At 39.2% G+C, this 21,819-nt stretch overlaps 1 protein-coding gene across 1 annotated transcript in view; it reads right to left on the bottom strand.

The window, feature by feature from the left end:
- eRF1 (eukaryotic release factor 1) overlaps positions 1–21,819 on the bottom strand; it is a 323,744-nt gene that overhangs the window by 26,133 nt on the left and 275,792 nt on the right. The window contains exon 9 of the mRNA XM_090377890.1: positions 10,919–10,991. Coding sequence (XP_090234016.1) covers positions 10,919–10,991 — 73 coding nt within the window. The remainder of the gene's footprint in view (positions 1–10,918; positions 10,992–21,819) is intronic.

A 21,819-nucleotide genomic window follows, 5' to 3' on the forward strand; every position in this document is an offset into this window, starting at 1 on the left:
GGAAAGGGGATAGTAATAAATACACCAGCTGCCGTTGCAGATGAACTCAACAGTTATTTTGCATCGATATTTACAAATGAAAAGCCTTTTGTGGCAAAGGGAAATTGTGGGAGCGAAGTTAAAAAATATGTAATTAATGATATTGAAATTTCGCAAGATTATTTAATGAAAAAACTTTCGAGCCTACAGACCAGTAAGGCTCCTGGAGTTGATGGAATATACCCTATAATCTTAAGAGAGGCGGCAAGCGAGTGCATTGAACCATTGAGGCTAATTATGCGAGCATCATTAGACTCTGGGGAGATTCCCTTGGATTGGAAAAGTGCAAATGTATCGACCTGTCAGTCTGACTTCAGTAGTAGGGAAAATCATGGAGGCAATGATCAAGGGTGGAATTCAGGATCATTTGGATCGAATTGAAATTCTCAAGGATACTCAGCATGGTTTCGTAAAGGGAAAATCATGTTTAACAAATCTGGTTCGCTATTTCGAAAGGGTCACTCACGAGCTGGATTTAGGGAATAATTTCGACATTGTTTATTTAGATTTCAGCAAAGCTTTTGACTCAGTCCCACATGAGCGGTTGCTTTATAAGCTGGAACAGGTTGGAATCACTGGGAAAATCCTTAGATGGATAGAAGGATGGCTTCAGGGCAGGAGGCAGAGGGTTGTGATAAATGGCTATTCCTCAGATTGGGTTGATGTAAGAAGTGGGGTTCCCCAAGGATCAGTATTAGGACCACTGTTGTTTTTAATTTTCATAAACGACATTGATGAAGGGATAGAGGGCGTGATGTCTAAATTTGCAGATGATGTTAAAATTGGGAGAGTAGTTAATGATCACTGTCAAGCTGAGCTTCTTCAGAGAGACCTAGATAGACTTCAGGAATGGTCAGAAAAATGGCAGCTGTGCTTTAATCCAACAAAGTGTAAGGTATTACACCTGGGAAACAGTAATCCCAAAAAAACTTATTCACTTGGTGGAGTTCAACTAAAGCCAGTACTGGAGGAAAGGGACTTGGGTGTTACGATACGGTCAGACATGAAATTCTCTGAGCATTGTAAACAGGTTGCAAGGAAGGCCCATGGTGTCCTATCGATGATCTATCGAACTTTTGCAAGTAGAGATAGGGACGTGATAATCCCATTATATAAGGCTTATGTTAGACCACACTTGGAATACTGTGTTCAAGTATGGAGACCGCACCTGAAGAAAGACATCGAGCTTCTTGAAAGGGTGCAAAGAAGGGTAACTCGCCTGGTGAGATCGGCAAAAGGGCGTCCTTATGAAGAAAGACTTCGAATATGTGGGTTGCAGAGTTTGGAAACTAGACACCTTAGAGGAGATTTGATTGAGGTGTTTAAGGCTCTGAGAGGCATCAGTAAAATGAATGAGGACAAAATTTTCAAGATTATAAATGATGCTAGAACTAGGGGACATAAATTCAAGTTACGGGGGGAAATGTTTAGATTGGATTGCAGGAAGTTCTATTTTAGCCAGCGAGTTATAAATTACTGGAATAAGTTGCCTTCATGGGTGGTAGAGGCCGACAGTTTGGGGAAATTCAAAGGTCATCTGGATAGTACTTTCGGGTAAGGGAAGCACATAGGATGATAGGTTTAATTTCCTTTTTATTTATTTTTTATTTTATTAATTATTATTATTTAGTTATTTATTTTTATTTTTGTTTTTATCATTGTTTTGTTCGGATTTATTTTTTTTAATTTTTTTTTTTTTTTTTTTTTTGGCTGGTGCAGCATAAGCCATAGGCTTTCTTGCACCATGCGGCCGTTACTAATACTAATAATACTAATTGGGTGAACCTGCTAACCCATCTAACCCTTTTTGAATGAAAAAGGGCGACATTTTACCAATCGGTGTCTCATTGGTAGAATGCATGATTAAGAACCTTGGGACTGGCCCTGATGGTAATTTGGTTCGCTGCCTCTTTTTAGCAATAATGCTATCTGCTTCACTGTCTAAATTTTCAGATAGGGACCGGGTTGGGGCCCCTGAAGGAGTAAGTTTATCAGGATTCATAGAGGTTTTTTATTTGTTCAGTGCCCGGGCTCCCCACCCACCACGGAGCCCAAAGGGACGCCCACTACCCGGCATGCAATAAATGCGCTCGGGAGTGGGACGCCAGGGCTACCCAGACACTATACCCGCACCGCCGCCAGCCTGAATCCTGTCCCTCGGACCATGAGGGTAGGGGCGTGGCATTGATACGGTTGACCCTCGCAGGCGAGCCTACTTGCCGATTGATCCTAGCCGGGCCTTCCAGGACCACCCGTCTTGTCGAAGCAGGGGCCAAAGTGGTGTATTGAAGCTGGGCCCCTCAACCACCAGGATCCCCCTTTCCGAATTTCCACGGGTCGCAGCGCACGGCAAACACGCCGGATTCCATTGCTGTAAGCCTGGAACCTGGGCTGTGGGCGTTGGATTCCAGTGAAGCTAGTCTGGAAGTCCAGCAGCGTCACTGGGAGGTCCCCACACCAAGTACAGGTGCCCACGTCGAGGGGTTTCAGGAAAGCTTTTGATACTCTTGCACATGGAAGACTGCTGTAAAAATTGGAGAGGTATGGCATTAAGGGTAAGTTGCTACAATGGATAAAGGGATGGTTGAGTGGGAGACAACAGAGAGTGGTAATTAATAGACACTGCTCTTTGTGGTGAAATGTTATTAGTGGAGTTCCCCAGGGTTCGATGTTTGGCCCATTGTTGTTTTGTATATTTATCAATGATATTGATGAAGGTATATCAGGTTTAATGTCCAAGTTTGCAGATGATACAAAGGTTGGCAGCGTAGTTAACAACAGTAAAGACAATATGCTACTCCAACTGGATCTTGATAAGTTGGGAAAGTGGGCCGAGAGTTCATTTTCCGGATTTTTTCCCAGACTACCTCGGTGTTGGTAGACTGGTTAATAGATGATGTAAAACGGATCCACGATTCCTTTTGACTCTGACGACGGATGTAGCGTGCTTTGGCTCGTGCACGTTTAAAGGCTATAAGGTTGGTCGTGGTAGGATATTGGCGGAATATCCCCCATGCTTTGTTTTGAGCCTTTTTTGCTGCTGTGCATTGTGAATTCCACCAGGGTTTGGGAAATGGTGGAAACCGTGCAGATGTTTTTGGAACAGTATTCGCAGCTGCTTGGACATTATTTTCTGTGATGTACTTAACTGCATCATTGATAGGCTCTTGACTGACTGTACTAAGATCAAAATTTGCCTGGTGTTGGAAGGCAGTCCAGTCAGCCTGATCAAACTTCCACCGTGGTAACCTGAAGGGAAGACATGGTCCCACTGTGTAACAAGGTTATCACCGGGAAGTGATCACTTCCGTATGGATTCTCCTCCACTTCCCAAGTGAGTGAAGGGAGCAGAGAAGGGGAGCGGATAGAGAGATCAATGGCAGAAAAAGTACGGGTAGGCGTGTGGAAGAAGGTGTTTGTTCCAGTATTTAGAAGGGAAAGGTCATTGTCATTGAGCATGCGCTCTATGACTCGTCCCCTTCCGTTGATGTTAACACTACCCCACAGGGTGTTATGTCCTTCATATCCCCGAGAAGTAAGAAAGGGGGAGGCAACTGCATTAGAAGATCATCAAGGTCTTCCTGGGAGATGTCAGTCCCAGGTGGCAAATAGACAGAGCAGACGGTTAATAAAAATCCCACCGTAAGGCAAATTGCAACAGCTTCTATGTTAGTTGTAATTGGCAAGGGCTGCACTGGGGTCTGGTTACCCACAAGGATAGCCACTCCCCCATGTACAGAGCCCTCCACAATTCTATCCTTACGAAAAATTGTGGTGTTATGCATCGTGGGATCGTCATTTGCCTTTAGATATGTCTCCTGCAAGCAAAAGCAAACTGGCTCGTGCTTTTGCAGGAGGGCCTTGATGTCATCAATATTTCGCCGGAATCCACGACAATTCCATTGTAGGAATTTAGACATTATTTTGGCTTGGTGGGTCCATCAGGCGGCTTCCGAGGTGCTGAGGGCTTACTTTTATCAATCTTGGATTTGTCTTTTTTGGGGAAGAATGGACGCTGTCCCGTCCATTTCCTCCTCCGCAAAGAGTTCCAAGACTGACTCTTCGGGTACCTCCTTCTGCTCAACATCCATCTTTTCTTGGGTACTAGGGGGTACTTCCCCTTTTTTATTCTTTTCTTTAATAGTTACCTTTGGAACTTGTGGAGCGTTAGGAGGTGCCGATATAGGAGTGGCAGCTGATTGGTCCTTCTGCGCAGGTTTTTGAGAACTTAATAGATACCGCGCGATGGGAGTGAAAGACTCCTTTGGAGGAATGGTCATGTCCGTCTGAGTTCCGACGGAACATCTCCCTGCTACCTTCTGGGCGTAGGTAGTTCTGTTGGTATTCGGGGGTTTGACCGATTTCCTTGCCTCCTGGTATGATATATTTAGCTCTGCCTTCAGCCGTTGAATTTCTTTTTCTTCTTTCCACCTCTGGCATGCTCGTGAATAGGCCGGGTGTTTGCCTTCACAGTTAATACAGGTGGGTTTTGCGGCTGAACATGCTGTTGTTTCGTGGTCCTTTGCACCGCATCGAGCGCATGCAAGGACTCCACGGCAGGCCATTTGAGAATGTCCATACTTCTGGCATTTGAAACACCGTAAAGGGTTCGGAATGTATGGACGCACTGAACAGTTGATGTATCCAGCTTTAATCTCATCAGGAGGTTTAGGAGTGTTGAAAGTCAGGATAACGCTCCTGGTTTTAACAATTTTTCCATCCCTTCGCGCAGTGATTCTCTTGACGGCAATGACTCCCTGTGGTTTTAATTTGGAGCAGATTTCCTCCTCGTATACGTCGAGAAGGTCCCACTCCGAAATGACACCTCTAGATGAATTGAGTGTTCTGTGTGGTGTCACTGTTATAGGGATTCCTCCGATTGATGTTGTTCGGAGTAGGTGTTCTGATTGCCTGTCATTTTTAGTTTCAATTAAGAGGTCTCCAGAACGGAGCCTCTTAACTGACTTGGGTGAACCTGCTAACCCATCCAACCCTTTTTGGATAAAAAAGGGTGACATTTTTCCAATCGGTTTTTCACTGGTTGAGTGCATAATTAAGAACCTTGGGATTGGCCCTGATGGTAATTCGGTTCGCTGCCTCTTATTAGCAATAATGCTATCTGGATCTTTCTCAATGGTTTCAGATAGGGACCGGGTTGGGGCCCCTGAAGAAGTTAGTTTATCAGGATTCATGGAGTTTATTAAGTTGTTGAGTGCCCGGGCTCCCCACCCACCACGGAGCCCAAAGGGACGCCCACTACCCGGCATGCAATAAATGCGCTCGGGAGTGGGATGCCAGGGCTACCCAGACACTATACCCGCACCGCCGCCAGCCTGAATCCTGTCCCTCGGACCATGAGGGTAGGGGCGTGGCATTGACACGGTTGACCCTCGCAGGCGAGCCTACTAGCCGATTGATCCTAGCCGGGCCTTCCAGGACCACCCGTCTTGTCGAAGCAGGGGCCAAAGTGGTGTATTGAAGCTGGGCCCCTCAACCACCAGGATCCCCCTTTCCAAATTTCCATGGGTCGCAGCGCACGGCAAACACGCCGGATTCCATTGATGTAAGCCTGGAACCTGGGCTGTGGGCGTTGGATCCCAGTGACGCTAATCTGGAAGCCCAGCAGCGTCACTGGGAGGTCCCTTCACCACGTACAGGTGCCCACGTCGAGGGGACTGCTAGTAGAGATAAAGATGTCATAATCACATTATAAGGCTACTGTTAGACCACACTTGGAATACTGTGTCCAAGTATGGAGACCACATCCTAAAAAAGACATCAACCTTCTTGAAAGGGTCCAACGGACTGGTAACTCACCTGATGAGATCGGAAAAAGGGCGTCCATATGAGGAAAGACTTCAAATGTGAGCTGCACAGCTTGTAAACTACGCACCTTAGAGGAGACTTGATTGAGGTATTAAGTGTCTGACCAGCAAAAGTAAAGTGAATTAGGATGAATTCTCACAGTTATGATTCCAGAACTACGGGCCATAAATTCAAGTTGGGGGGGGGGGTAGACTGAATTGCAGGAAGTTTTATTTTAACCAGCGAGTTATAAATTACTGGAATAAGTTACCTATGGGAGGAGGGAAATGCATAGGTTAGATTTTCTTTCATTATTTATTATTATTTTACTTTTTTTTTCTGGTGCAGGGAATATGGTGCAAAGAAACCATAGGCTTCTTTGCGCCATATATGGCCACTACTAATGCTGATTGCTATTGTATTGTGTCCCACTTTGCAAATACTGAAGAACCTATAATAAATGTATACACCTCTGAAATATGGAGTTTGAATGCTGTATCCAATTCTCCAGCTATTTCAGAATTTTGATTGCCAAAAGCTTCATAAATTTTATGTTAGCGTCTGCAGTTAAAAGATTTGCTTCTTTGCGGCATAGCACATCTACTGCTATCTTTATAGGCATTAATGTAGATATAGCCGCAGATAATAAATTAAATTCCTCCTCACAAAAATAAATACTTGAATCTAAATCAATTAAAGCTTTCTGCACACAATATCTCAACCCAAAAAAGTTTTCATGATGGACAATAAACTGTTCCAATGAGCTTTGGAATCTAATTGCATGACAATTTATTTGCCAAATTCTACTGCAGTATACTTTTTTAAATATTTATCATTTTTGGTTGGTGGTTATAAAATAACCTTTGTGATCAAATCATAAACAATTATTTTTTAAATTAGTACTGAAAAACCAATATTTTTGTATCAATACTGGTATTTGAATAAGAGAAAAAAGTTACAGGGATACCGGGATTTATGTTTTGTAAGCCCTAGTTGTCTGGGGATGACGCCATTTTCACTGTTCAAGACCACTGGAGTGGAGAATAGAATAGGCACAAACTATATTGGTAGTTGCCTCAGAGGTATCTCCTGCTGCTGTTGTCAGGTGATCAAGGCTTTGGAATTATCACTGCTCAGAAAAGTTCTGTAATAAGGTTGTGTTCTAGGTAGGCCTTATACATTATAAGATGATGCAGTACATGGGATGGAAACCAGAGTATTATTAACTTGGTCAATTGATTTCTATTCCTGTGTCACTGTTGAGAGTTGAGATCAGACTCAGTAAGCAAGAGACAAGTCACTTGGCAGGATTGAAGCATCTGTTGAAAGATTGGTTTACTATCAATTGTTTCTTTTTGGTGGTAATGATATAAAAGATCTTTTGTTTTGCTGGTATGATTTGTTTTCTCCTCACCTTTGTGTTCAACTTTATTTTTTGTATTTTTTTTTTCCAAGTTTCCAATTTTCACAAGCTTTATAGTAGGCTGGTTGGATGCCATTACAGTTCAGGCAGAGGGGAGATGTTGTTTAGTTTGCATGTATGTGTTACATTAACCAGCAATTTGGGCAAACTCAGTCATCTCAGAGTTGTCTGTTATGTTTGTTTGTTATTTGGTTTTTAGGAGCATTAGCAACTAAGGCCATACTGCTCCAGAAATATGCGGTGGTCATTCCCTGACCTTTCCGCATCCTCTGTATTTGGTGGTGACGGGCTCGAACCCCTGTCTAATCAAGAAGTGTGTGCTACGCACTTGTGCTCCTTCCCACCTGGCTATGGAGGCACCCAAGAGTTGCCTGAGAGTGTCCAAACCTTTGACCCTTGTATGGTATTGGAGAATAAATGGATGAATGTGACAATTTAAGAATTCAACTTTCACAGTAGCAGGCAAATTGATTTTACCAGATCAGAGTTGCCTGAGAGTGTTTTCTTTTTTTTTTTTTGATTTGGTAGTTGTTGGCGCATAGGCTTCTGTGGCCATATTGCACCTCCCAATGTTTTTGCAGTACTTTGATCCAAGCCCGAGGCGGGAATCGAACCCGCGACCTTTGGGTTGCCGGGCAGGTACTTTACCCACTCGGCTAGCCCGGTCGGCTCCTGAGAGTGTCCAAATTTTTGACCCTTGTATGGTATTGGGGAATAAATGGGTGAATGTGACAATTTAAGAATTCAACTTTCACAGTAGTAGGCAAATTTGGAGTACTGAAGGTTATGATTTTACCAGCTGGAATGAGACTACTATCCTTTCAGATCAGAATTTTTTCACACATGTAACTTTATGAACCTTTTAATTTTCAGTTACATCCATTAGAGCACATTCCACTATGACTCCTTTAGAAGTGTTTAAAGTAGAACGTGGAGTAACTTCTACAGAAATTCCTCCATTGGATGATTTTGTGGTTTCCACAAATACATCTCCTAACTGTAATCTTCTTACCAACTTGGTAACTCCAAGATTTTCCAAATATTTTTGCATAGGGAATGGATATAATTTTCCCACAGGCTGGTTCAGAGAATGTACAATGAGGAAAGAAAAAAAATTCTTATTGAATATCATCCTTTTTCATTCTCTTTGCATGAGCAAAGTCATGATGGGTTTTGTTTCCTCTGATCAGGTGAGATGAGCACAGGGGCTCTAGTGGTGGAGGGAAAAAAAAAAGTCACTCTTTTGACCCGGAGGGATTGTATTTTCCAGCCAAGTTAACAGCCTCACCATGGGAAGGCAGGAGCAGTGTCAACTGGTGGCCAAGAGTATAGAGGTTATTTGAAAATTTAAATTAAATTATAAAGACAAAGGGGGTCCCCCCTTTCTTTTCTGGGCTAGTAGAAAAAAAAGAAAAATGTTTGCAGTACAAATTGCTTGACCAATGAATTCTTGGCACCTGAGGCCATAATTTAAGTGGGGCTGAATTAAGGTTCTATTGGGGTATAATAGTTTTCTATCAGCACCACGACATGGCAGAGCTGCTCTTAGAATGGTTACTTAAACGACTGATTGAAGATATCTTAGCTAAACATCCATTGTGAATAAATGTCTGGAAGATTATTTGTGAGAGCATTATTTTCATTCATATTTTGGTTAAAAAAAAACCCCCATTTATATATAATTATTCCAGGGGTGTTGCAAACAAAATGAATGAATCTGAGTTGCTGGTCAGGTCATCTAATGTAGTGCTGAGATTAGGCATCATTCTGAGATTGCAGAAGGGAAATTTTATTATAGTAATTATAATGTTAAGGAGAGACAGATGGGGGGGCATAGGAATGGGGAAAGGAATCAGAAGTGTATACAGTGACATTATTACTAGAGTCAGATCAAGCCCAAGTATATGTAGATTCGGTGTGGTTAGTCTTATCTCTGGTGATGGAGTCTGGGTATGCTACAGACCTAAATAATATGGAAATATGATAAAAATCTCTTTAGGAAACTTGAATGGGTAAGCAAGGGTGAGTGACTGTTTCACTACAGAGAGAACCTATTACTACTGACTGGAATTTGTAGTCAAGAAATAGATAACATGGGGCCAGCTTTTCTGAATCACCGGCAACTTAATTCAGTATGTTGGATAAAACACAAGGATATCAAATATTCTTGAGTTGGCATTCACCAAGGATCCAAGCATTATCAAAGGTATAGCAATGCAGGAGCCATTAGCAGGTAGCAGCTACAATGCAATAAAATTTTCACAATTACTTTATACTGGTCGAGTAAATTATCATACCCACGCTTTAGTGAACCTGAATACTGTCTCTTAGATCAGGAGGGCGAGGGGATCAGCATGCAGGCAAGGCCACTAGTTGACTGATCCTGAACAAGCCACCCTGGGGTCTCTCATCTTGAAATTGGGTCTAAAAGTGGTATGTTTAAGCTGGGCACTTCAACAGAACCTTCCCCCCTTTCAACTTTTCCCACACACAATGCATCACACAAGCATGTTTGCACTGCAACCCCAGGCTAAGGCCCAGATACATATGGCACAAGCCTGGAACCTATGGGGGTGATGAATCACAGAAATGCTAATCTGGAATATCAGCAACATCACCCAGTATAGGTGCCCATGTCGAGGAGCATTTTATTCGGACAACAGAAAAGGAATGTAAATTCATCTAGCTATGCAATGATTGCAAAACAGGTGGGAAAATTCGCCTGTACAGTTGGAATAAACTTAAAAGGATTGTACAAATTATGAGTTCTTAGAACAGATGGACAAGAAACTTATTTCTGTGTCCATGAATCATTCAGTAGGATTCTTGTCTGTCAATTCAAAGAGCTTCTTTGTTAACTCTGCTACAGAATATGGTGCTTACTGGCAATCCCAATGAAATTAGCCATGTGGAGATCTGAATAGAAATTTGACATCTGAAACAAAATTAGAAAGAGTAGTTCTAATGGCCTGAAAAACTGATCCAGTTTGCCACTCCACTGCCTACTCCTGTGCAGCGAATGGTATTGTAATTTCCTCTTGCCTCACCATCTGTTGACAAGAGTAGAAATGAGGTTCGTTGGTAAATTCTTTAGTCAATTTAAAAAACCTGACTTGCTTTGACCAGAGCAGTGTTTCCTAAATTGCTACTTCTAGAAACCCTTTTTTAAGAGTGAACTAAAATCCACACCCATTCCACAACACTCTTTCTAGTCATAATTAGATTAGTTCCTTTGTTTGAAACCAAATTGTGTTTTAAATTTATGGTAAATTAAAATTATCCTGGATATCCTTTGAGACTATATTATGTGGGGAGGAAAAGAGATAAGAACTTTCTCACAGGAAGACAGTGAGAGACTATACAGCACTTCCAAAATTAAAACATCCTCTTTTATTTTATTTAAAAAAATAAAACTAACACCCTACTGTCATGGAATAAATAATTCAGCTATTCACTCCATAAGATGTGCATTTGATTTGGGAATAATTTACCAATGCTACCCTCAGATTACATAAATAATGTTCCAAATTCCACAAAAACAATTAATCCTTATGCAAAATTTATATTTCAAAGAAACCATGTTATGTTACAGCCCTTTTTGGACTGTTATGATTTATTCCAGACATCAGAAACTACCAACAAAACACTTACCAAAACTTTTATAGTTATTCGCTAACCATTCTAGTAGAGGCACTGAATCTACAAGTTCCAATTCTACACCAGTCTGAAAAACATTTTAATGTGATCACAATTATTTTTAATAATGAAATTTATATTTTACTTTTGAGATAACTAATATAATAACTAACAAATTAATATAAAGACTCAACAATAAAGATGATAATATTAGTGGGCCAGACCATTTGGTATGTTACATTTTCTAGATTGAGAAATGGGAATTTAACTGACATTTATAAGGGTTAAATATGTTCTGTACGTATCATTATTTACTTTGTCTTCATAAAGACAAGTATATCTATCTGATGGGCAATCTGATGATACGTGTTTAATTGTTTAGTTGGTGTCGCACACTTGACATCTTGAAGAATGTTCAGCACGGAGTAGAAAACCATGTGTGATGTGTGTATACATCCTATCCATAGCCAGGTCAGTACAACTTCGATTTCTCATGCCTGTCTTCCAATGTTTGTTTTTCAAAGTTCTTGCCATTTTGCTAGACTGCAGTTTTGGATAAATGACTTGTCTGTTTGTGGAACCTGAAACAGTTGTTTCCATTGGTTTGTCACCGATTTTGTTATTCTATCAGTTTCTTCACTTCTTTTTACTCATATAGTTCCTGCTATCCAAAAGAAAAGTATTTCCCGTTTTACTTTTGTTGAGTCTATTACTATCTGCTTAATCTGCCGAAGAACTGGATGAGTTACATTGTTTGTGACTTAAGTTTGTGGCTTGACTTAAGGAATCTAAGTACAGTAGACTTTCGATTTTCCGGGATAGTTGGTAAAAAAAAACTTCCCGGATAATCAATTTCCCGGTTAATCTAAAAACACAGCAAGTCCCTGACACGTAAGAGATACATTCGAGGAATTATTACGTAAATCAAGTTTTACGTAGTAACTCGCGAATGACTAATAAAAAATTGCTACTATATCCCTGATATGCCAAAATTACGAAAATCACATAATATCCTCAGAAGAATGAAGAAAAATAGTTATATAATTTTAATTAGTTCAATTAAAAACTTTATCTGGGGATAGCGGTGAAGTAGCCAGAGTGGCACATAAGAAAAGAAAACATAAAAGGAAGAAAAAACACATTGTACTGTAAAAACTGATATGTATTTCGTAGTCTTGTTTATTATAGTTGACTTCATTGGTGCCGATAGCTTCACTGCTTGTCGTATTGTCTTTCTCCTTTGTGTTCACCGTTGCTAATGACAAATCTGAATTCCGTGTGATACTTGTTAATGTTTGGCCATTTTCATACATCCTTATTATATGAATTTTCTGATCCAACTCGATTGCTTTCCTTTTCTTGATAGATTTACTAGTACCACTCTCACTTATTCTCTTAGTTGGCACCATGATAACAGTCAAAATTAAATTTTCTGAAAAGAACTTCACAGGGTTAAGGCAAAAACTCACTATTACATCCCAGGCGAGCTCTCATTTTACTGAAGCACATTTCCAGAGGTCACCGCCATAAAACAAAAAAAAAAAAAAAAAAATTTGCACTTTCTGGGTTATTGGGCTGTTAGTGCAATTCATTATAAACAGGCAGTAATCTGAATCTTATTGCATTTGCGATAATACGGATAGCTGGAATTATGTGGATTTTTACATTATTATGGTGAAATGTGTGTCTCCTTCACTGAAATCTTCAGTCTTATTAAAAAATATAAATAACGTAAGTCTGAAGCTACATAAGTCGGGTACTTACTCTATCGAAAAATGTATACATAAAAAATGAAAAAACTTATCGTGCACTACTTGCATGTCCAAAACGATGCTTCCATTTATTTTTTTTTACAATGATGCGTATGGTTTAGTCACCAACATTATAATGGTTCTTTAGACATTTAATTAACAGATGCACCGTTTTCAAACTTTTGAATAATTTCACGTTTAACTGAAAGCACAACTCCTGCGTTTGTATTCATTTTCGTGATTTCTAAACAAAAAAAAAAAAATCTGACATCTCTGACATAATAACAAAACAAAATTTGTCCTTTTGCGGTGCAACAAAACACAACAATCGGCGACACACTAAAACTAAATATTTGGTCTTTTTTTTTTTCTGAGCAGGAGGTTGCAAGATAATAGATATACTAATCTCCAAATGACGACTTATAACACCGCTTCTTGTCGCTTATTTATGACTTGCAAAACATATGTTTATACCTTTATATTTATATAAGATTTCTGGTGGGTTTTTTTTTTTTTTTTTTAAATTTGGAGTCAAAGTGTCCCGGTTAATCCGATCCAGGTAAACTGCGTCAGCTGTATATTACTCTAGGGCTATCTGAACTGCTATTAATTCTGCAGTGTAAACACTGCATTTTTTTCAATGTCAATATGAAGTCAGTGTAACTTCTGGGAAAACTGTTGATGCTCCTGCATGGCTCTGATTTTGGTCCATCTGTATATACTGGTACACAATTGCACTGCATGTAGTTGCCAAAAGTTGGTGTTTGGTAACAGCTTTTCATTCCAGTTTTATACAGAGAGAGATCTCAAGCTATGGATCGATTGGTCCATGGTGGTATTGTGTGTCCTTCTAAATTTGAAAAATAATCTACGCTGAGATTATGCATTGATAATAATTCTTTTAGTCTGATGACTAGATATTGGTTTACAAGTTTTAGTCTGATGCCTAGATGTTGGTTTACAAGTTTCTATGTTTTTTCACTTTGGAAGAATAGGGGTTGCCAGGTCAGATGTTCTTGTACAGAAGAACAAGTATGCTTATAGTAGTGTCAATTGTCTTCTCATGGACAGCAGTGGTTCATTACTTTCTGTATAGAGATAAATAATATATGGTGTGTGCGGAAGACTCCTGTTACTATTTGCAATGCGCTACGGTGAATCGGATGAAACCGCCGGAGAGCATTCTTGCCAGGTCAGATGTTCTTGTACAGAAGACCATGTATGCTTAAAGTAGTGTCAATTGTCTTCTCATGGATAGCAGTGGTTCATGACTTTCTGTATAGAGATAAATAATATACGGTGTGTGCGGAAAGCTCCTGTTACTATTCACAATGTGCTATGGTGAATCAGATGAAACTGCCGGAGAGCATTTTTCTGAGCTTTGGTGTTTATAAATTTTGGATCTTATAAAGGTTGAGCACGGTATAACATGTGCTCACCCTATTCTTGTTAGAATTTTAGAAATATTTCATGTAATTTATTCATAATTGCTCGATATGTTTTATGATGTTCAATTTGTTATCTAAAATAATTCCAAGGAATTTTACACTTTGGTTAACTGGTACTCTGTAACCTAGTAGTGTTAGTTTAGGATCCAGTTGCTCTTTACAAAAGTGCATGCACACCATTTTTTTTTATTCTGAAATTTTACACCCATATTTCTGTGCCCATTTATTGATGTTGCTAATTGCATATTGTAGTTGTCTTTCTATTGTTAAGTAAGGGTTATTGAAGTTGTTAATATATAATGCACGTGACACACAGGTGGCAACTGATCTGTGATGCTATTTTGAAAATAGCAAGGCACTCGTGACAGATCCATCCTTGCATCAAATCCTTGCTTCATCTGAGTTATTCAGTAAACTTCAACAAAATTCTGAATTTTCATCAAAAATTATGGCAATTAGTCTGGAGTGAATGAATATGAGAGAGCAAGGTTCAAAGCTCCCAATGCCAAACATCACCAAGGCCAAAAAAATGCATGGTAGTCAAAATCAAATTCATATAAAGGTTACACTGATTGCAAACGTCTGATAACAAGGGAATGGTATTATCAAAATCCATTCTTGAGGCATGACTGTTAATGTAGAATACTACCACAATGTACTGTCACGTGCCACTTACAGTCCAATATTTGAGTGACAAAAACATCCCATTATATACCCACCTTATTTGGCAAGGTATGATTGTCTATTTCCAAAATTAAGAGCATGAAAAGAAAATGATTTCAAATGGAGAGCATCTAAAAGCATTCAAAAAAAGATTTACAAAAAATGTTTTAATTAATGGAAAGCATGATGAAACAGGCATGTAGTTGCACAAGAAGATTATATTAAATAATATTAACAATGTAGATGTTTATCACTGAATAAAATTCAAAATTTCTGATCCCATCTTATATTAAACATGCAATCTAGGACACTGGATGATAGCTATGAGGTGATATTAAGAAAAAGTCACAAGTTAAGGCTGGGCTGAATTCTAGTGTCTGAAATTTTGCCAATGCATGATAAAAGGGAGTTATGAGTCTTAGCAATCAATTTAACTCAGGAAAAATTGTGCATGGCTCACAGAGTAAAATTTCTTATTATGACCTCCCCTTAATAACAGAAAGGGCTTTTTTTTATTATTATTTTTATAGAGATCAGATATTTTTGAACACATGGGATGCAAGCATTTCTACAGATGCAATCAAGGCAGTGTTAGGATTTGGAATATGCAGACTAATATATAGTTTAATGACAGTAGGATTGATTTGTGAACTGCTTCTACTACAACTTGTAGTAAGGAAAGCACAGGATTGAGGAGAGATTATGGGCCTGCCTGTGGTCTGTGTAGAACCACAGATTACATGGTACTTGCTAGATTCAGAAAGAGCATTCACACTTGCTTATGCACTAATGCTATCAGCACAGTAAATAAATTTGATTAATTTGAAGTCTAGGTTAAGCAATTAAAAACTGATACTAACTCCGATAGCTGGATTGAAGAATTTGAATACAGTGTATATAGAATCAAACTACAAAAGGGGAGCAGTTATGGTTTTGGTAAAAAGAGCATAACTCCTAGACACGGGTAGCAAGTTTACTGAGTCAGTGATATAAATATTAAAGGATGTTATAGGTAGGAGTATGCTATAAGTCATATGATAGTGATGAGCATAATACACAAAATACAAATAAATAGTTGGCTGAGTAAGAGAGAGTTCACCAGTTTATCAGCAGCAAAGGCACCAGACTGGTCTGAAATGTCAAAGTTTAAAGTGACAGTGATGCTTTTACAGGTAAGGTTTGAAAAATGCAAATGACTTATAATATTGCAGCCCTGACATGAACTGAGGAGGATCTCCTGCTCTAAGAAAATTGGAGTGAATAGCATTTTTCTGATTCTTAACTTAATAAGAATAATTTGTATTTTCATCAACCTCAAACTGGAACTCCATTCTGAAATGTTGGTTTGCACTAACTTTTTGATTTACCACTGCAAGCTCTTATTATTTATTGGATACATGATCTACCATTCATTTTAGTTGATTCCATATGTCACAGGAACCCAAGAGAATCTCCCATAGGTTAGAAGAAAAACTTGCAATGCATCTCAAAGTTTGCAAACCACCTTGGGATTAATATATAATTGTTATATGGATGAGTGGTATGCACTCTAGGGTTAGCTGTACTGCATAGAGTTCTACTGTATAGACACTAATCATATGAAAGTTGATATTGTGGAATAATGATACTGTTCTTCCATTAGTTTCCAATTTAAAGGCACTGGTGTAAACAGGAATACAAGCACTGAACACTGACAGCAGTGAATAGGGGTTGGAAGTTTTATTACAGGCTTGGAGTTCGGAATTTCAATTAGGTAATAGTATATTCCATGATGGGGCATAATCTTTGGTAAAACGGCTATACAGATTAGGTTGTAATCACTAAGTATATCCTTCAGATATACTTAGCGGTTTTTGATGTTTTGCTAAAAGTCTGTTTCCCAAAGTATAAACAGGATCAGCAAGGTTGGATGATATGGACTTTATTATGTAAGCATGATGTAACATCAAGGATTGCAATAAAACAGAAATGAGGTTCATGACACACTATATAAACACCATGTACTGGAGATGTCCAATATGCTCATAGCAATGCAATGGACTGAGCTTAACCAACAGAGACTACTGTCCTGCTGAGCAATAGACTTGTGTACCATCATCAAGTTTGGTTCTAACTAGAATTTATTACAGCTTAAGTGTGACAGCCTGTATCCCTGCCATATATATTTTTTCTAGAATTAGTCCAAAAAGCTTCATTCTTGTTTTAGCAGGAAAATCTGTCCATCTACAGATGTGTGCACAGAGGATATGCAAGATGGGGTAGGGATTAGATTCTTAGTTATGAAATCATAAAATCTAAGGCAGTGCATCCAGCTAGTCTCAGATTCAGTCAAACTTGGTTATAACGAGCACAGAAATAACGAGATTACGACTGTAATGAGCAAAAAGCCCTAATGATTTTAATTTACACATATTCCCATACAATCGCTTACTGTTATAGCGAGCATTCTACACGGATATACTGTACAAATTTTGGTAATAACTATGCAAACATTCTTAATTGCTCGGATAGTCGAAAAGAACCAATTCTTGGAATAGACAAAACAACAATGAAAGGGCAACTTAACTTTTATGACCACCTGCATTGGATTAGCAGCCAGTTTATGACCTTGTCCTTTCGGGGATGGGGCTATAATGCATTGGCGGTCTGCTTATCGCATTACCCTATATACAGATGTCTTGATTAACTGAACCATAAATTTATTCGGGACTTCTAAGAACTTTGTATGCAGATCAATTTACTGTAATTTTAAAGTAAAATCAGTTAGAAACGAACCCTTCCTTTGGAAACATGTCTACTAACAAAAGAAAATTGAGAGATTTTCAAAACAGTTGAAATTATTCAAGAGCTAGAACATGGTGCAAAAAATGTTGAAGTGTGTAAAAAGTTTTTTGTCCTCTTCAAAAGTATCGACATTGTAGAAGAATAAAGATGTTTACATATTGGCACTGGAAAAGAACATAACCTGCAAAAAAAAAAAAAAAAAAATCATGAAGTGTGAGGTTACAAAAGTCGATGAAGTACTGCTTCAATGGTTAATTACACACAAAGTGCTGAATTCTCAATAGACGGTCTGATCTTGAAGACTCAAGTGGAAAAATTTATTAAACAATTTGAACATGGATTTTGAATGTAACAGTTGGCTGGATCAATTTTTAAAAACCAACATAACATCACTTATGCAAAAATTAGTGAAGAATCTCAACCTGCAGATCCAATAATGGCAAATTAGCATTAGTTGAGGCATACAGAATCAGCACAAAAAAAAAAAAAAAAAAAATTCCCATCTCACCCAGTAAAGCTTAAACATTTGGTCACTCCAAATATTTGTCTAGTTTAGCCTTAAATTTATTTAAGCTATAACTTCCACAACAACAGATGAAAGTCTATTCCACAATCAACTACTTGCTGGCTAAAGGCAAACTTATGCACATCTATTCTACAACTTTGAATCCATGCACCCCTCAGGTTCTTAATCTGAACAAGTGGAAGTATTCCATCAGCACTGAGCCAGTACAAACCATTCAAGGCCTTATACACCTCAAATCAGATCGCTCCACAGGTCCCTAGTCTCCATGTGCTGCAACTTGAAGAATTTTAAGCCTTTCTTCGTAAGTGCACCCCTTTGTTCCTCTCACCAACTTTATTGTCCTTCTGTGCACTCATTCCAGCACTCTACGTCCTTCCTAAAGTGAGGCCTCCAGACATGTACGCAATACTCAAGGTGTGGCCCATCCACTCCTTTATGCAAAGATATAATCACTGTCTCTGCTAGCAAAATTCCTATATATTATTGGCAAAACTACATGGCCTGAGCAGTTCTCTGAGCAGTGCAGACAGGCTGCCAGAGCAGCCTGTCTGGACTGCTCAGAGAACTCCTACCCATATGCAGTACTTTGCATTTGTCAATAATAAACTTCAGTTGCCACTTCTCAGCCCATCTACCTAATTTTTCTAGATCCTGTTCCAGTAGCATACTGTCTTTACTATCATTAACGACCCTGCTAACTTTTGTATCATCTGCAAACTTGGACATTAAGCTTAATATACTTTCATCACTATCATTAACAAATACACAAAACAACAATGGGCCCAGCACTGAACCCTGGGGGACCCCACTAATAACATTAGCCCACAGAGCAGTGACCATTTATTACCACTCTCTGCAGTATCCCATGCAACTATCCCTTTTTTGATTGCAGCAACTTGCCATACCACTCCAATTTGTACAGCAGTCTTCATTTTGTGCAACAGTATCAAAAGCTTTCCTGTAATCTAAGTATATGATATCAAAATTATTTTTTTGCATCCAGTTCCTTTGTGACCACATCGTAGTATCCAATCAAATTGGTCAGACAACTTCTACTTAACAAACACATGCTGTGTCTGATTACTGCAGTCTTGTGTAGCTGATCTTGCACGCATCACTTCTTTAACCAGGGACTCTATTAGTTTCCCTGGAACTGAAGTTAAACTAACATGTCTATAATTATTTGCATCACCCTTTAAACCCATTTGTGAATTAGGGATACATTTGCACATCTCCAGTCCATGGGGACCTCCCCTGAATCTAAGGATGCTCTCACAATTATGGCTAATAGTTTGCTTACTTCCCTCACTGCCTCCTTCAATATAAGTGGATAGATTCCATCTGCCCCAGGTGCCTTTTTTATGTTTAACGTCAACAAATTCCTCTCCACTTTGCTCTCCATTACTACAAAATCATTTAACTCCCGGTTAAGAGTGTAGTAAACTTCTGTCCTCCCCTTCCTTACAGCATTCTTCATGTATGAATGTAGATGCAAAATATTCATTCTGTTTTTCAGATACGAGCAGGATCAACAACAGTTAAGCCACCAACATCAAGTGAACCAATCTGATTTATTCCTTTCCTTCCAGAGTTTACAAAAGTAAATAAGTCTTTGTTGTTTTACTTTGCCTAGGATTTCTCATCATCAGCCTTTGCTTGTCTAACCTTCTTTGACTTAATTACAGACTAGCTCATATCTGCCATAGGCTTCTGTGTCACCTGCTAATTTATATGCATCCCACACATTTTTCTTCTCTGCCACGAGCCTCATTATTTCATCTAATATTCATTCAGGCCTAAATCTTGAACAGTATTCCTTAGTTGGTATGAAAAGCCTAGTAGCTTCCAAGAATAATCCCCTTAAGGCCTCCCACTTAGAATTCACTGTTTTAAACATCAGGCGATCCTAGTGTATAGAATTCAAAAACTGCCCGAGACCACTTTAGTCACCTTTACGAAAGCAAAAACCCTTCCCTTGATGGTAGTTACATCTTTAAGTAATACCCACATCAGTACATTGTTACCCAGGTCCCTTTATCTGCAAATTCTTAATGCATAAATAATCACTGCTGATAATCAGATCAAGAGTATTACTACCTCTGGTTGCCTCTCGATAATGTTGCTGTAGAAAACAGTCATCCAATAAATCCACAAAAAGTCTTGCTCGTGTACAAGTGACCAACCCACAAGTTCGTCAATATCTGGAAATTTAAAATCCCCCATTATAAGACATTCTGATTTACTGGCCCACTATTTCTCTGCCCAATTGCCCATTATACTCATTAGGCCTATAACACAAACCTACTCGCATTTTTCCTTTTCCAGTGCTTATTTCACACCAAACAGACTCAACACTGCATTGTCCACCAACATCAATTGGATGCACTTCCTTAGATTTTGTGTTTCTTTACTAACAGCATAATCCCTCCTCCCTTCCTGAGCACACTGTAATCCCCAAATTCCAATTCTCTACTGCTTATATCTGTGTGACACCACGTCACTGATATCCCAACAATATCTGCCTTTGATGTCTTGACTAGCACTTCAAGCCCATCAAATTTATTAACTATACTCCTAGCATTGATGTACATGCATCCGTTCCTACTCTTAGTTACCCTAACACAGCCCATGTATTTCCTTGTTCCACTATAACTCCCAGCAGTCCTGGAAATCTCCATTACCTTGCTTTCCAGGCTGCTGCTCATTATAATAGAAGCAGTGCAAGAATCACTTTTGCTTTGGCCTGCAGCCACTGTTAACCTTTTAGTCTGTGTATCCTTCCAAGCTAACAGATTTCCGACCCACCTAACACTGCCTCAATAGTATCAGCAAATATTCTTGCACCCTTTCTATTTAAGTGTACACCATCCCTGTAGAAGCAGTCTGTCCTGTCAACAAGCACAGACCAGGCTGAAAAAAATTCTACCCCTTGAACCTTGCACAATCTCTCCAGGTCCGAACGGATTGGCAAGGCTCATCATATATTCCCTCCTATCGTGTCTGGGCAGAATTGCAGACACTTTCACATTCAACCCTAACTTGCGACTTTTTTTTCAACATTGACCTGTACTTGTTGAGTAAATCTGCAGTTCTCTTACTCTTAATGTCATTAGTTCCAACGTGTACAACATCACCTTTTGTGCTCTTCAAAGATATCTCCTCTACAACGTCATCAACTTTTGCCCCCGGCAGTCATACCCTGGTCCTGTACCACCTATCCTTGTATAGTATATTCCCCCATCTCCCTGACAATAGTCACCAACAATAACTAGTTCCTTTGGGACCAGTGCATTCTGTCTTGGAGATTGCCTCTGTTTTGCCTGATGCACAGGAGTGAGCTCTGTCATTGAGCCGGGCAGCTGAGAGCTTGATGGGACCCTCATATTAATTTCTTCAAGGGCATTTACCCTACACCTCAAACTCTCATAGACACCCATCAAAATGCTGAGTTGGCACCTAATTTCTTAACACACTAGACACCTAGCACACAAGAAGGCATCTTCCTTGGCTAGATCATGTCCTGTTTTTGAAAGGTTGGCAAACACTTCACATATTTTTTGAGATTGATGTGTTGGAGAATCGCCCTTTCGTTTCTCCCCCAAAGTCAGAGCACTCTTGCTAGTCTGTGATCTTCACTTCGCAGCTCTAGTCTGGGTCATGATTTCCGTTTAATTAACAATGAATTTTAATAAGATTAATATTATTTTTGATTAATTGATAATACTATAATAAGCTAACAGATTC

The sequence above is a fragment of the Mastigoproctus giganteus genome, chromosome 7, assembly GCF_048544385.1.
Source record: "Mastigoproctus giganteus isolate SK-2022 chromosome 7, ASM4854438v1, whole genome shotgun sequence".
Lineage (NCBI taxonomy): Eukaryota > Metazoa > Arthropoda > Arachnida > Uropygi > Thelyphonidae > Mastigoproctus > Mastigoproctus giganteus.